Source organism: Hypanus sabinus, chromosome 12 (assembly GCF_030144855.1).
Source record: "Hypanus sabinus isolate sHypSab1 chromosome 12, sHypSab1.hap1, whole genome shotgun sequence".
Taxonomy (NCBI): Eukaryota; Metazoa; Chordata; class Chondrichthyes; order Myliobatiformes; family Dasyatidae; genus Hypanus; species Hypanus sabinus.
This window is the reverse complement of record NC_082717.1, coordinates 37,945,801-37,960,610: the sequence shown is the minus strand read 5'-3', so window position 1 is coordinate 37,960,610 and position 14,810 is coordinate 37,945,801. Positions and strand designations below refer to the sequence as shown.

At 39.1% G+C, this 14,810-nt stretch overlaps 1 protein-coding gene across 3 annotated transcripts in view; it reads left to right on the top strand.

Annotated features, from left to right (window-relative positions):
• LOC132402779 (echinoderm microtubule-associated protein-like 4) overlaps window positions 1–14,810 on the top strand; it is a 236,529-nt gene that overhangs the window by 118,937 nt on the left and 102,782 nt on the right. The window contains exons 4-6 of one of the 3 annotated variants that reach the window (XM_059985765.1): window positions 3,030–3,053; window positions 4,513–4,665; window positions 9,312–9,434. In XM_059985765.1, the coding sequence (XP_059841748.1) occupies window positions 3,030–3,053; window positions 4,513–4,665; window positions 9,312–9,434 (300 nt within the window). The remainder of the gene's footprint in view (window positions 1–3,029; window positions 3,054–4,512; window positions 4,666–9,311; window positions 9,435–14,810) is intronic. The other 2 variants (XM_059985766.1, XM_059985767.1) reach the window with 2 other exon arrangements.

Sequence of the window (14,810 nt, the reverse complement as noted above, 5' to 3'; positions counted from 1 at the left end):
AAGCTCCTTCCTAGTAGCCTTATAATCTTCTAGATCTCTAGCGTTACCTAGCTCTCTGAACCTTTTGTAAGCTCTTCTTTTCTTCTTGACTAGATTTATTACAGCCTTTGTACACCACGGTTCCTGTAACTTCCCTGTCTCATCGGAACATACCTATACAGAACTCTACACAAATTACCCCTGAATATTTGCCACATTTCTTCTGTACTTTTCCCTGAGAACATCTGTTTCCAATTTAAGCCTCCAATTTCCTGTCTGATAGCCTCATAATTCCCTTTACTCCAATTAAAAGCTTTTCTAACTTGTCTTTTATAAAGGAGATAGAATAATGATCACAGTCTCCAAAATGCTCTCCCACTGAGAAATCTGACACCTGACCAGGTTCATTTCCCAATACCAGATCAAGTACAGCCTCTACTCTTATAGGCTTATCTACATGCTGTGTCAAGAAACCTTCCTGAACACACCTAACAAACTCCACCCCATCTAAACCCCTTGCTCTAGGGAGATGCCAATTGATATTTGGGCAATTAAAATCTCCCATCATGACAACTCCGTTAAGGCTGATTTATACTTGTGCATCGTATTTACGCCATAGGTGTTGTGTACCCTGTGCCGTACCTACACTGTACCCTACGCAGTAGGGTGACATGCACCTCTACAGAAAAGTTATTCACGCGTCGTGGCAATGCAGACTGCAACAACTGTGAGTGGTCTGCTTGGTAGCATCACATTTCCTCCTATGCACTTCCGGTTGTCCATTTTTGTAGGCTGTGCGTACACTGATACGAAATAGATGAACCAAATTGACAAATCTACCTGCCGACATACGAAAATGTTTGAAATGTATTTCCTCATCCATGTCTCTCACGAAGAAACTCAACACAGTGGCATAGAAACCCCACTGTCAACTAGCGTTTTGACGCACACCAACGCATGCTCACTACGGCGTAGAGCATGCAGAAGTGAAAATTAGGGCTACAGTGTAGCCTGTAGGCACAAGTATAAATCAGCCTTTATTATTACCCCTTTCCAGGATCTGTCCCCCTGTCTGCTCCTCGATATCCCTGTTACTATTGGGTAGCCTATAAAAAACACCCAGTAAAGTTATTGACCCCCTCCTGTTCCTAACCTCCACCCAGAGAGACTCTGTAGACTTCCTCCATGGCGTCCACCTTTTCTGCAGCCGTGAAACTATCTCTGATCAACAGTGCCACGCCCCCACCTCTTTTGCCTCCCTCCCTGTCCTTTCTAAAACCCAGCTCTTGAAGTAACCAGTCCTGTCCCCAAGCCATCCAAGTCTCTGTAATGTCCACAATATCATAGCTCCAAGTACTGATCCACGCTCTAAACTCATCCGCTTTGTTCATAATACTCCTTGCATTTAAATAGACACATCTCAAGCCTTCTGTCTGAGGGCTTCCCTTCTCTGTCACCTGCCTATCCTTCCTCTCGCACTGTCTACAAGCTTTCTCTATTTGTGAGCTAACCTCCTCTTGCCCAGTCTCTTCAGTTCGGTTCCCGATGCAAACTTCACTGAACTACTGCAATTGAATCTGCATCCACCACTTCTGCTGGCAGCTTGTTCTACACTCCCATCACCTTCTGAGTGAAGAAGTTCCCTGTCAAGTTGCCCCTAAATATTTCAGCTTGCACCCTAACCTGTGACCACTGGTTCTAGTCTCACCCATGTTTGGGAAAAATTGCATGCATTCACCTGATCTGTACCCCTCAAAATTTTATATACCTTTATAAGATTTCTCATCATTCCAAGCTGATGATTGTGTAGCCTCCAGCTCAATGGAATGAATTGTTGTGTTCTCCTTCTGCTAATTTTTTTCCCTCCTCCCTCCTCTCTTCTTCTATTCCCCACTCTGGCCTCTTGCCTCTTCTCACCTGCTTATTGCCTCTACCTGGGTCCTCTTCTCCTTTCATTTCTCCTATAGTTCATTCTCCTCTCCTATCAGATTCCTTCCTTTCCAGCCCTTTACCTTTCCTACCCACCTGGCTTTACCTATCACCTTCTCACTCTCCTTCTTCCCTACCCCCCCATATTTTTTTCTAGCATCTTCCCCTTCCTTTCCAGTCCTGAAGAAGGATCTCGGCGTGAGACGTCATCTGCTTATTCATTTCCATAGATGCTGCCTGACCTTCTGACTTCCTGCAGCATTGTGTGTGTGTGTGTGTGTGTGTGTGTGTGTGTGTGTGTTGCTGTGGATTTCTGGCATATGCAGAATGTCTTGTGTTTCCCCTCATTTTCCCATTTTCTTACACTCCAGAAAATAAAGTCTAACCAATTTAACTCTTTGCTATAGCTCATTTCCTTAAGTTCTGGCAACATCCTTTAAAATTTTCTCTACGCTTTTTTAAGCCCATTGAATGCCTTCCTGTAGACGGATGGCCAGAACTGCATGCAATGGACTGAAGTTGGCTCACATGAAGTCTCCTATGAGCCTCCAACTCCTGTTCAAAGAAAAACATCCCAACACATCTATTTGCTTGCAGTTAAAAAAATATTCTGGCCATGGCAACATCTTAGTTAACCTTCTCTACATCCAGTTCCTGTGTTGTGATGATCAGAACTACAGCAGCCTTCAGCAATTCTGTATAATTCTATCATAACCTCACTGGCGTAATAGTCTGTGCCTCAGCTAACACAGGAAAACATCCTGTGTGCTCTTTATGCCTCTAGACATCTTGATATCCTTCCATTATTATGTTCCCTTGCCTTGTTGCAAATAGCTTTCTGCTTGTTTCCTTGCAGTGCATGTGCCTGAAGATGAAATCTAGAGAATGTATATTACTGAATATGGCATCCTTTCATATTTGATATAACTGTGGAATTTGCCAGAGCATGATTGTATGCTTGAGGTTTTGCATAAATGCAGAGCTACTCAATAGTGTGGTACCACACAGAATTTAAAAAAAATTAACAAAGTGGTTGCTTACTGAATTTCTAATTAATTTGTGTTTTCCGTGATTTTAAGTATATGTGTAATCATCAAATTACTTTTCTTTTAAATTCACAGTTATGGGTTGAAAGAGCAAAAAAAGTAAGTTTATTTTGTGTATTATTAATGTTAGAATAGTGGCTTGCATAGTTGGAATGGTGCAGGTGCTATCCTATAGTAAATGAGATATAAATTAAAATCAAAAGTAATATATGTATGTGAGAGAGATTTTTCTGTGCATGCAAGTTGGTGGGCAGTTGCATTTTTATTTTATTGTCAGTTGAATATAATTAACCATTTGAGTATTGAATATATTATATAGTTTCATTTTGGTTTTAATGTATTTTTGAATTGTAAGTCAGAATACTTTTTAAATTTTTTTTAAAATGGCATTTGAAAATTTTCCTGTGTAATTTGAGTAATTTAAGCTGTTGTAAGAATACTAGGCTAAAAAATAAAATCTGTACCCAAATGGTTCAAATTGTTCATGAAAGTAGTGATCTAGATTGAATGCCATGCATGTAACTTGGATTTTAGAACCAACTGTCACTTTACGTGTACCAACCTAAAAGCTATACTTTTTATTCATTAATGTGCATTTCCTTTCATAGAATGTTTACATCTTCATTCATGATCTACTCCCAGGTGTACAGCAGTGCAGATGAATGGTTAACAATTAATACATGCAGATATACCACATAGAATGGAAGTTGCAGAGTGAAACTAAGTTGCAGAGTCGAGGATATTTTCTGTAGCAAAAAAATGTAGCTAAGGATTAGTCGTGGTGTCTAAATGGAAATCTCCAATCACTTGACTTTGCATTTGCCTTTCTAGACATCAGAAATCATTTTGTTTTTAATGTTTTATAAAGCTTCAAGTTTCCTGCTGTGAAACTTCTATTTTGACACAGCTTTTCTCCACCTCGTTTTAGAATGGATATCCCTTGAGTGTGATTTGGTGTCGCTTTTACTTCTCTCTTTCCCCAGTATTCTGAGACCACTGGCCAATATTTTGGTTTGAAATGGTGGCCAAGCTGGCTGAAGCTTTGAAGTTTTTTTCAAAATTCAGTTTTTGTTGGAACTCCCACATACTTGCTTTGCCACTGGATTAACAAGTTTTCTCAGCAAGAAGCCGAAGATATAAATTTACAAAAAATTATTTGGTAAATGAAAAACAAATTCATCTGGGAAATATAAAACATTTTTAATGCAGTAAAAACACTTCTAATAGTGAATTCCAACAATCTGCATTTTATCATGCAAAAAAAGTACAACGCATTATTTAAAAAAAAAAATACTGCACAAAACAAACCGAAGTGTGTTAAGGATTCAGATTTTATACTTGTGTAGTGTCTCCTGTATATCCATATTGGTTTTTTTGGTAAAGCGTTATTATGTACGAGGACTTTCGATTATAAAATGAAATATTAACTTACTGTAGTAGCATCCTCCTTTTACTTAACTGCTATTACATGTTTACATGAATTTACATTTAGTACAACTTTGCTAACTAATCAATATGATTTTTCTTCGTACTTTTGTCATTTGATGCATTTTTACAGCAATCCAGAGAAAAATGAAAAACACGAGGAAAAAGAGACAAATGGCGAGACTCGGTCTAATCATCAAAATCAAGCACAAACTTGTCAATCCTCTCAATCTCCCCAATCGCAAAGCCACACCCAAGAGAACAAGAACCCTGCTTCAACCAAAAGGTTTCCAGGATACAGTAATATAAAATGCAATAGGGTTGTAACGATATCAAAATTCTTATCGCTATTTGTTTTTAAAAAGCCTTTAATTAAAATTCTGTTGAAGGGCCTGGTTTTGAGTTAGAATGTAAGCCTGGTCATTAAGTTGGAATGAGTTCCTTTTGTTGTCTTAGTTGTCTTTTCCTTTACTGCAATAGTTTCTCAGCTGTCTATTATATTTCTGGTTGGAACATGGAGTCACATCACCTGGATTTTAATATTAATTTTTTCAAGAACTCATTTTGGGTTATCTAATTGAAACACTAAAACATAACACAATGAAGTAAAGATTACTAATAAGCTCTTCTTGGGCTTCCAGCTGGATGCAGGTATCAATTTTAACTGATCTTTTCATGAGAACTCTGCTATCTTGATCAGGAATGATGCTTGGGCATGTCTAGTCCAGTGTTATCCTGTTGTCCATTCTCTCTGATTGGTTACTCCCTATCCAATCAGGTTTCTGCTGTCCCACTTGGTTTACAATCAAGTTTTAGTTCTTACTTGGAGTGAGACCTTCATCTTTATTAAAATTCTTTTTCTTGTGTTTTATTTCAATGGCTTCCTTCACCAGGTGCTCTCAAAAGCCATTGGCGTGGGCCAGTGGTTTGGTGCCGTCAAAGTCAATCTTATGGCCATTGAGAATGGAATGTTCTGTGTGCCTTGATGTGGGTTTCTACTGGGCGTCCCGTCTAGCCGATATATGCTGCTCCATATTCACAGGGAATCCTGTAAATGCCAGCTGTCCTGAGTCCCAGGTCACCTTTGACCTGCATAAGCTGTGATTTGAGCTTCCTGATGGGTTTGTGGATGGTATTAATCTGCTATATCTTCAGGTTTCAAATCTCATTACCGTCTGTAAGGAGACCGTGTCCTCAGATTCTGTTTGTTCAGACAGAATCTGTCCTTGCTCTGTAAGGAGTTCGTATATTCTCCCCATGACTACATTGGTTTCCTCCCACATCCCAAAGGGCATAGAAGTTAGCAGATTAATTGATCACATGGGTATTAATTTACTGCAGGCTCATTGGGCCGGAAGAGCCTGTTATTGTGCTGTGTCGCTAAATAAGAAAAATAACCATTCACACTAGAGAATTCCAAAGATTCCCCACCCTCTAAGAAGAAATTCCTACGCATGTCAATTTGAAATTATGCCTTATCTCGTAACTGTTCATGTCATCATCCCTTCAGCATTAATCAGCAAGCCTCAAAACCTGGGCCTCTGTACCTTCCTCAGCAGCTGGAAGTCAAAACAAAATTACTTTAATTGACTTTAATGCAAGGAGTCTGACTAGTAAGATGGATGAACTCAAAGTGACATGATTGAAATTTGAACTTTCTATCTCATTATTGCTGGGCACAGAATTTTCAGAAGAGAAAGATGGGGTTGCAATCGAAGGGCTGGTATTCTACTGTTGGTTAATGGTTTTATTATTTCAGTACTGAGGAAGATTATCCCAGAAACTTCTTTGAACAAGTTCATGTGAATAGAGATTGGGATTTAAAGTGGTGTTACTTTTCTGGGGTGTATTATAGACCACCCAATGGTCAATAGGAGATAGGGCAACAGATATGTAGGCAAATAGAGAACAGGCATCATAAAAATAAAGTTGTAGTACCAGGGAATTTCAATTTTCCAAATACTTAGTGGGATTTTGGATGATACCTAGATTGGGGACCAAGAGAACAGAGAGGAAGGCTATCAAAGCTTGCTTGAATTTCTGTAGTGGACTTGTTGAAGTCTGTTTGGCCCTCTTAATAATCTCTTTGAGCAGAAATGTAAGTGTTAGAAAATATTGCTGTGTTGTTCATATTTGTTTAAGAGGTGACTTTTTGTATATTAGCAAATAATGGAAGTGATTTCTTATTTGAATGAGGAACTACACTATATTGATCACGTTGATTAGTTTATCAGCCTTGTATTATTGAAGGGTTATCTCAGTACAACTTATCTATGATAATCGTTACAACCCTAATTCTTAATATTTTTACTGTACCAAGCTACTAAAACCTGACTAGTATATTGGTCTGGATCAACTCCTAACAATATTGTTCCACAAACCTTGTTGTACACCCTGTACTTTTAGATTACAGACACAATTCAATTTCAAAGAGTTAAAATCTGAACTTGAAGGTTAAAGGAGGTTAATTTTTATAGAAAATTAAGTCTGTTTCATCAATAGGATAATAGCACAAATGGAACAACAGTACAAAATAATTACCATAAATAAAAAGGAATTTTATCTCAGAAATTCTGTTTACAAGTACTTCATCCAATTCTATAGTCATTGATATAACAGAGAGTAAATTGCATGCTCTACATTTGCACAATGATATAGGCAGAAAAAAATCAGACATGTATTTTGGGCTAATTGTACTTCTTTTAAAATGAGCCAACTTGTGTTGAACTTGTCCAAGTTCTGGACTTGGGACCCACAGAGCCTACTTTTCCCAGATGCTCCAGTCTGAACAAGCTGACTCTCTATATGTGAGCGACATCCCGTGAGGTGGGGTGGGCCTTGGGCATCTAATCCTAAGGTTTTTCCCCTCAACTTTTAACAAAAGGGCTTTTTAAATCAAATATTTAAAAAGAAATCTTTGATTAAAGATACTTTCAGATTATATAAAATGAAAACACTGAAATAAAGTAAAGTAGTTCACACACTAGCAAGCACCTGCTCTTTGCCATGGGTCTGGCAATTCCATTTGCCATAGCAACATTCAGCCCCTCTGTTGCACCTCATTGCTCTTCCACTGTGCTTGATGCTGAGTTCAGCAGCTGAGATGGGTGTCAGATCTCCAGTCCATCTGTTTTCCATTAATATTTCTATGAAGATGCACTATACATGTGTTTAAAATCTGTGTAGCCATCTATTGTTAAATAATTGTTAAGAGTTGATCCAAAAAATTGGCAGTTTTTTTTTTAAAGTTCTTGTTAAACATTAACATATTATTCAGGACCTGTTGGCATACAGCATGCATGAAAATGTGCATTTGTCTTTTCTGGGCTTTTACTTGAAAGCAGACTGCATGTTACTACATTTTTCAAATTGGCAGTTTGCCATTCTTTGTCTGCTTATAAATGGTGAAGTATAAGCATGGTTACTTGTACCACGCTTCTTTCATATCTTTGACTTGCATGACTGTTGTTTGTCTTTGTCATCTTAATAGAACTACATGGGACAAGGGAAAAATATTCCTTTCCAGTACTGCACTACTCAGTTATCTTCAAAACAATATTATAAAAATGTTTTCTGAGTAAAGTCACGGCAGAAGTGCAGCTAATCTAAATCCATTTAATAGTTTGATCCTTTAGATACTTCTATTCAATCAATTAAATTACAGTTTGGACAAGAAAAATATAGATTCAACGTTGTTTTGCAGCCAGAGCAGAACTTGCATAATGGGGAAATCTTAATTCCAATGGCTGTTCTTAATTTTTTTTTATTTTCAATAAGCAAGCTTCATAATTAAGGGAATTGAGGGTTATGGGGAAAAGGCAAGTAGAAGGAGCTGAGTTTAGGGACAGATCAGCCATGACCTTATTGAATGGCGGGGCAGGCTAGATGGGCTGGATGGCCTACTCCTGTTTCTTATGTTCTTCTAACCTATTGACAAATAAACTCGTTTTCTCTATAAAGAGAGAATTAAATGATTGAGAGTAGCAGAAAGAGGTAAATAAGCTTGCTGTACCAAATTTCATTTTTAAGCAGATGTTTTGCAAAATTACAAGACATTTATTAGTTTGATGTAGCCAGTGATAATAGGTAATATTTCATACTTCTGTTCTATCATGTCACTTATCTTCAAGTTATAAAGGGAAGTCAGACAGTCACAAGGCGTTTTAACTATATTATTCAGATACAAACCAAAATCTTCAACAAAAAAAAAGGCATTTCATTAGTAAGGTGACTAGTTTGCCATAGCAGTCTATCCTCTTCAGTGAAGAAATGAATGGCACAAAGCCAAAAATCAATTTTATTCAAAAAATTATTCAGAATGAATATGCAAATTAATCTTCCAGTAAATTAACCTTCAACTGTTCTTCGACAGTTGTTCACCAGATTTAAAAGATATTACCTAAAATTAAACAAAACATTCAGTTGCTTTTCCTTCAGACTTTTATGTAAAGTATAAACAATCATTTGTTTCACTCCAGGTTCTCTCCATATAAATAAGCTAATATTAAATCTTCTGTCGATGTGTTATATGGCATTGGCTTTTACCCTAGATCAAAAATATTGTGTTCAAAGAGCTTGCTTATACTGAATTAATCCAATCTTAACCACTCAGACCTTGAGCAAATTAGTTTTTATTGTTTGAGCATGTAGTCCATTTTGTTTGAAGGCGCATAACTTTAGATTTCCAATTCGTATTCATTCAATTCATATACTTATTAACTATTTACTGTCTTAATACTTGTTGCAGCATTACTGTTGTGGCTTGCACTCTTTTCTGGCATTAACTTAAAATGCTAGATTAATCTAACTTTTCATTTGTCTAGCTTCGAAGACCTTGCTTCCACTGCTTCTCCTCCATTGCTTTACTTATTTGAAGGATGGTGCAGTATTTCTTCACATGTTATGGTGACTGATGTCCTTCAATTTTTTCAGTCTAAAGCGAAGTTCAACAATTGAAAGGACGCAGAGCAGCAGCTGGGAAGGTTTGGATGAGAATCGTAAAACATCGAGAGCACATTCAACATCTAAATTATTAAAACATAAAATTACAGATAAGTAAGCATTAAATTTTGTGTACTAAAAGATATTTCCTCTAATAAAAGGTTTAGAAATGCAATCTTTGTGTTTTGGAAAATTTTATATTTTGAGATGATCGCATGTCAGTACCTTGAAAACAGGTAACAACCAGCTTTTTAATTTCAATTCCCATTCCGGTTTCGACATGATGGTCCATGGCTTCCTCCTGTGCCAAGACGAGGCCACCTTCAGGTTGGAGGAGCAACACATTATATTCCATCTGGGTAGCCTCCAACCTGATGGCATGAACATCAATTGCCCCTTCCAGTAAAATACGTTTGTAAATTACCCCCTCCCCCTTCCTCTAGTCCAGGGGTCAGCAACCTTTACCACTGAAAGAGCCACTTGGACCCGTTTCCCACAGAAAAGAAAACACTGGGAGCCGCAAAACCCGTTTGACATTTAAAATGAAATAACACTGCATACAACGTTTTGTTTTGCCTTTATGCTATGTATAAACAAACTATAATGTGTTGCATTTATGAAATTGATGAACTCCTGCAGAGAAAACGAAATTACATTTCTGCATGCAACAAAAACATTTTGAACTCCGAAAAAAAGACATTGGGTTGAAGGTTACTTTTAAGTAAAATACTCAACGTCTATTTGAGTCCTTCTTGTATTTATGAAAAACGCCAAACTTAAATTTGCCGCCAGCAGCAAACCAAAAATAACGTCAGCCAGCTGTCAACCTGAAAAATAAAGGGACTATTTCACTGAACAATGAAAACATATGAATATACGTAAAATAATAGGCAATTAAAATATTTATCATACTTGTTCAGGTTGACTCACACCTGACAATGCAGTCGTATTCAGTAGGGATGGATCGATGCTTAGGGGAGTGACCGGGAAGGATAATGTGTTTTTTTCCTCTCTGAACTCACAGGAGCGTTTCCCAAATGATGTTTGCATTGCGATGATTGCAGAATGTAAATACTCCGAATTTATCATGTCGTGACATTGTTTGAACTCTCTCAAATTGGGGAAGTGAGACAATGTGCCTTTCTGTAAATCTCTGGCAAGCAACGTCAACTTGCGCTCGAATGCCAAAACATCCTCCAACATGTGCAGGGCTGTATGTCCTTACCCCGTTGAAGAGCTGTGTTCAGCGTGTTCAGGTGCGCTGTCATGTCTACCATGAAGTGTAGCTTTTCCAGCCACTTTGGCTGTTCCAGCTCAGGAAAGTTGAGCCCTTTGCTGCCCAGGAAAGTTTTCACTTCTTCCAGACACGCGACAAAGCGTTTCAGCACCTCCCCTCTGGACAGCCAGCGATAAAAACACGTTGTAGCGGTTGCTACACGCAGTCAGTAAACTGCAGTCAAAGATAGCTTTATTCGAACTAAACAGCCTTGCTTTTAAGCCTCCCTCAACCCGCCCCCCATGGGCGCGGATGCTGCAAAAGACACGTACTCACAAACCCCCGTAGGCTATCTCCCTTAGCCTGAACGCTGGCTAATTGTGAGCCGGTTCGGATGTGTCAGGAAATGGGTCGCCACAACGTCTTATTTAGATTGTACAAGATCACCATAATCTTCAAATTTAGATTTACATTTCAAAAACTAACAAACTAACATAAAATACATTTTAATTAAATACTGACCATGTAGCGGTGTGCTACACGCAGCGCTAAAATTACGACACGGAGTCGGTAACTGCAGTCGAAGGAAAAAACTTTATTCGAAATCTTCAGCCTCACTTTTAAGCCTCCCTCAACCTGCCCCCCATGGTGCAGAGGCTCCAAAGCTCTGTGCTCGCAAACCCCCGTAGGCTATCTAATTGTGAATCGGTTCGGATGTGCCAGGAAAAGGGTCGCCACAACCAATTATTTCCCAAAGCAACAGGGAGCCGCAGCACAGACGTAAAAGAGCCACATGTGGCTCCGGAGCCGCGGGTTGCCGACCCCCGCTCTAGTCCCTACTCTGACCTTTTACCTCTTCTCACCTGCCTGTCATTTCCCCTTGGGTACCATCCTCGTTCCCTTTCTCCTGTGGTCCACTCTCCTCTCCTACCAGATTCCTTCTTCTCCAGCTGTTGACCTTTCCCACCCACCTGGTTTCACCTTCTAGCTAGCCTCCTTATTCTGGCATCCTCCCACTTTCTTATCAGTCCTGAAGAAGGGTCTCAGCCCAAAATGTCTACTGTTTATTCATTTCCATAGATGCTGTCTGACCTCCTGAGTACCTCCAGCATTTTGTGTGTGTTGCTGAGAACCGTTATAGATCTTTTAAAAGATGAATTTGGTGGAAAAACATTTAAGTAAAATATTTTTGCATTTTACCTTTGTTCTTCTAAACTGATAGATCTAAACTGGACAGTTTATTTAGTGGTGTCAGTACATTCAACTGAATGGTATTTTAATGATTTGATATTTATGGTCACTGTTCACATTATTTGTATTAATTGACTTAGTGTCTTACTCCACCACACACCAGATTGAGCTTTAGAATTTGCTGGGTATGATATGAAAATATTTAATCCAACAATGAGAAGTGTATGGAGGGATATGGTCCAGGTGCAGGTCAGTGGGACTGGGCAGAAAAATGGTTTGGCACAGCCAAGAAGGGACAAAAGGCCTGTTTCTGTAACGTTCGATGGTTCTAACAGAAGTTTTAATTATCTGTTTCAATGATGCTTTTCCGTTATTCTCTATTTTGATTGTAGGTGCACTTCGTAATTTTGGGTTTTGAATGCACAGGCTTTAATTGCATGCATATGTAAAGCAATTTACTGAATACATTCAACCAACACACACAAAATGCTGGTAGAACACAACAGGCTAGGCAGCATCGATAGGGAGAAGTGCTGTCGACGTTTCGGGCCGAGACCCTTTGTCACGACGAACCGAAAGGAAAGATAGTAAGAGATTTGAAAGTAGTGGGGGGAGGGGGAAATGCGAAATGATAGGAGAAGACCAGAGGGGGTGGGATGAAGCTAAGAGCTGGAAAGGTGATTGGCGAAAGTGATACAGAGCTGGAGAAGGGAAAGTATCATGGGACAGGAGGCCTCCGGAGAAAGAAAGGGGTGGGGAGCACCAGAGGGAGATGGAGAACAGGTAAACAACTAAATATGTCAGGGATGGGGTAAGAAAGGGGAGGAGGGGCATTAATGGAATTTAGAGAAGTCAATGTTCATGCCATCAGGTTGGAGGCTACCCAGCTGGTATATAAGGTGTTTTTCCTCCAACCTGAGTTTGAATTCATTTTGACAGTAGAGGAGGCCATGGATAGACATGTCAGAATGGGAATGGGACGTGGAATTAAAATGTGTGGCCACTGGGAGATCCTGCTTTTTCTGGCGGACTGAGCGTAGGTGTTCCGCGAAACGATCTCCCAGTCTGCGTCGGATCTCACCAATATATAAAAGGCCATTGTTCGGTAGAATTTTACTTATTGTACTAAATCTGTAAGCAGACATCTGTAAATAGGAATTTATTGATTATAATTGATATTATTTTTGTTACTCAGCAAGTACCGTTGACAACTCCAAATTGGGTGTACAAATTCTTAGATGGTTTTATGACCAGATTGTGGCAGGAAAAAGAAGAAAATTGCAGCAGTTGTCAAATTTAGCCACATTGAAAAGACTCGAACGAATCTTTCTTTATAAAAGCTTCAAGTTCTCATTAAACCATTTTAGCATGGGCCCAAAAGATCATGATGTTACCTTCTGCCTAAAATCTTGCTCACATTGATTGGACCTTACAAAGTCTCTGTGGGCTGCAGGCAAAAGTGAGAACTGAAATTTTAAATGAAGCCCTAGAGCTGAAACAGTTTTTTGCTGATGCAATTATTCTTTTGCTTCATTAACATTACAGTGTACTTGCTTTGCATAAATCAACAGTAATTGCTAATGTGATAAATGGAAAGTTTCTTTTTGTATTATGAAATAATTCTAAAATTGAGGCAATTTTTTGGAGGGCATAATTGGAAGTCAGTTCTGTATGAAATGAATCGTACATGTATCAATTATGCTTTAGACCAAAAGAAGGGAAAATAAATTAAAATTACGTGCACTATGTTAACTTCAGCTTAACAAGAACATAAGATTCATCAACTATGAAAACAAAGTGTAGTAAATACTCAGCAGATCAGTCTGCATCCGTGGGAAGACAAAGAGTCAACATTTTTGATCTATAACCACCAGAATGGAAAAAGAGAAAAAAAGCTTGTAAGGCTGCAGGGAGGTTGGGAGAGGGAGTTCTGATGGGTAAAACTGCAATGATTATGGGGATCAGCTGTAAACAAGATTATCTGGTCAGTGAGTGAACCAGAGCGGTTAGAGAGTGAGAATTTTGACAAAAGGAGTCAGGAAACAGAGCAGGAGGACAAGCCCATGCTGAAAAATCAATTTACCTGAAGGTGTAGAGTTCAGTATTGTACTCAGAAGGTGCAATGTGGCCAGATGAAAATCAAGGTACAGTTCCTCAAGCTTGTGTTGGGTCACTGTGACAGTACAGAAGAACATTAACCAGCGGGCACGAGTGGGAGGGAGATGAGAAATTAATGTGTGGGTAGCAGCGACCTTGGGTCCCTCTGTGGAGTGAATACCAGAGTTCTACAAATCCGTGCAGAGTTCAAGAGGTTTGCTCGCTTAAGCTATCAAATTCCACCTTATCTGTGTGTTGGCATAGTTGATTTCTGATTATTCACTTCCTTTTCTAATTCTCTTTGTCTCAATGTCAGATGACAGGCTAGCTATTAACATACATTTACAAGCCTACTGGCATGCATATTCCCATAACTCTCCACCGTACTTTGCCTCCCCAAAATGACTGCATTCCATTTTCCAAGTTACTTTGTCTTTGTTGTATTTGCTCCATTGATGAGATAAGGTCACAGGTCCTTCTCTCTAAACTTGAATCACTGAAGGATTCTCGACTGCTGTGGTGGGGCTTGAATGCTGTCACCTCCTATCAAGTGACATAGACGACAATAAGGCTTCACTCCCAGATAAGCTTAAGGCTTTTATGCTTGCTTTGACCATCAAAATGCGGAAGTACCTTCACAAACTCCTGCAGCTCCCGATGACCTGTGATTTCAGTCTCTGAGGTTGACACAAGAGCATCCTTTAGAGTGGTGACCCCACAGAAAGCATCCAGTCCAGGTGGAGTACCTGGCCAAGTACTGAAGACCTGTGCTGATCAACTTGTTTGTGATTTCACTGATATGTTTAACCTCTTGCTTCGGCAATCTGAGGTACTGACCTTCAATGAGGCTTCAATTATACTGGTGCCTATGAAAAATGTGGTAACCTGCTTCAATGATTATTGTCCAGTAGCACTTGCATCCACTGTGATAAAGTGCTTTGAGAGGTTGCAGATGAAACATAACTCCTGCTTGAGAGGTGCTCCAG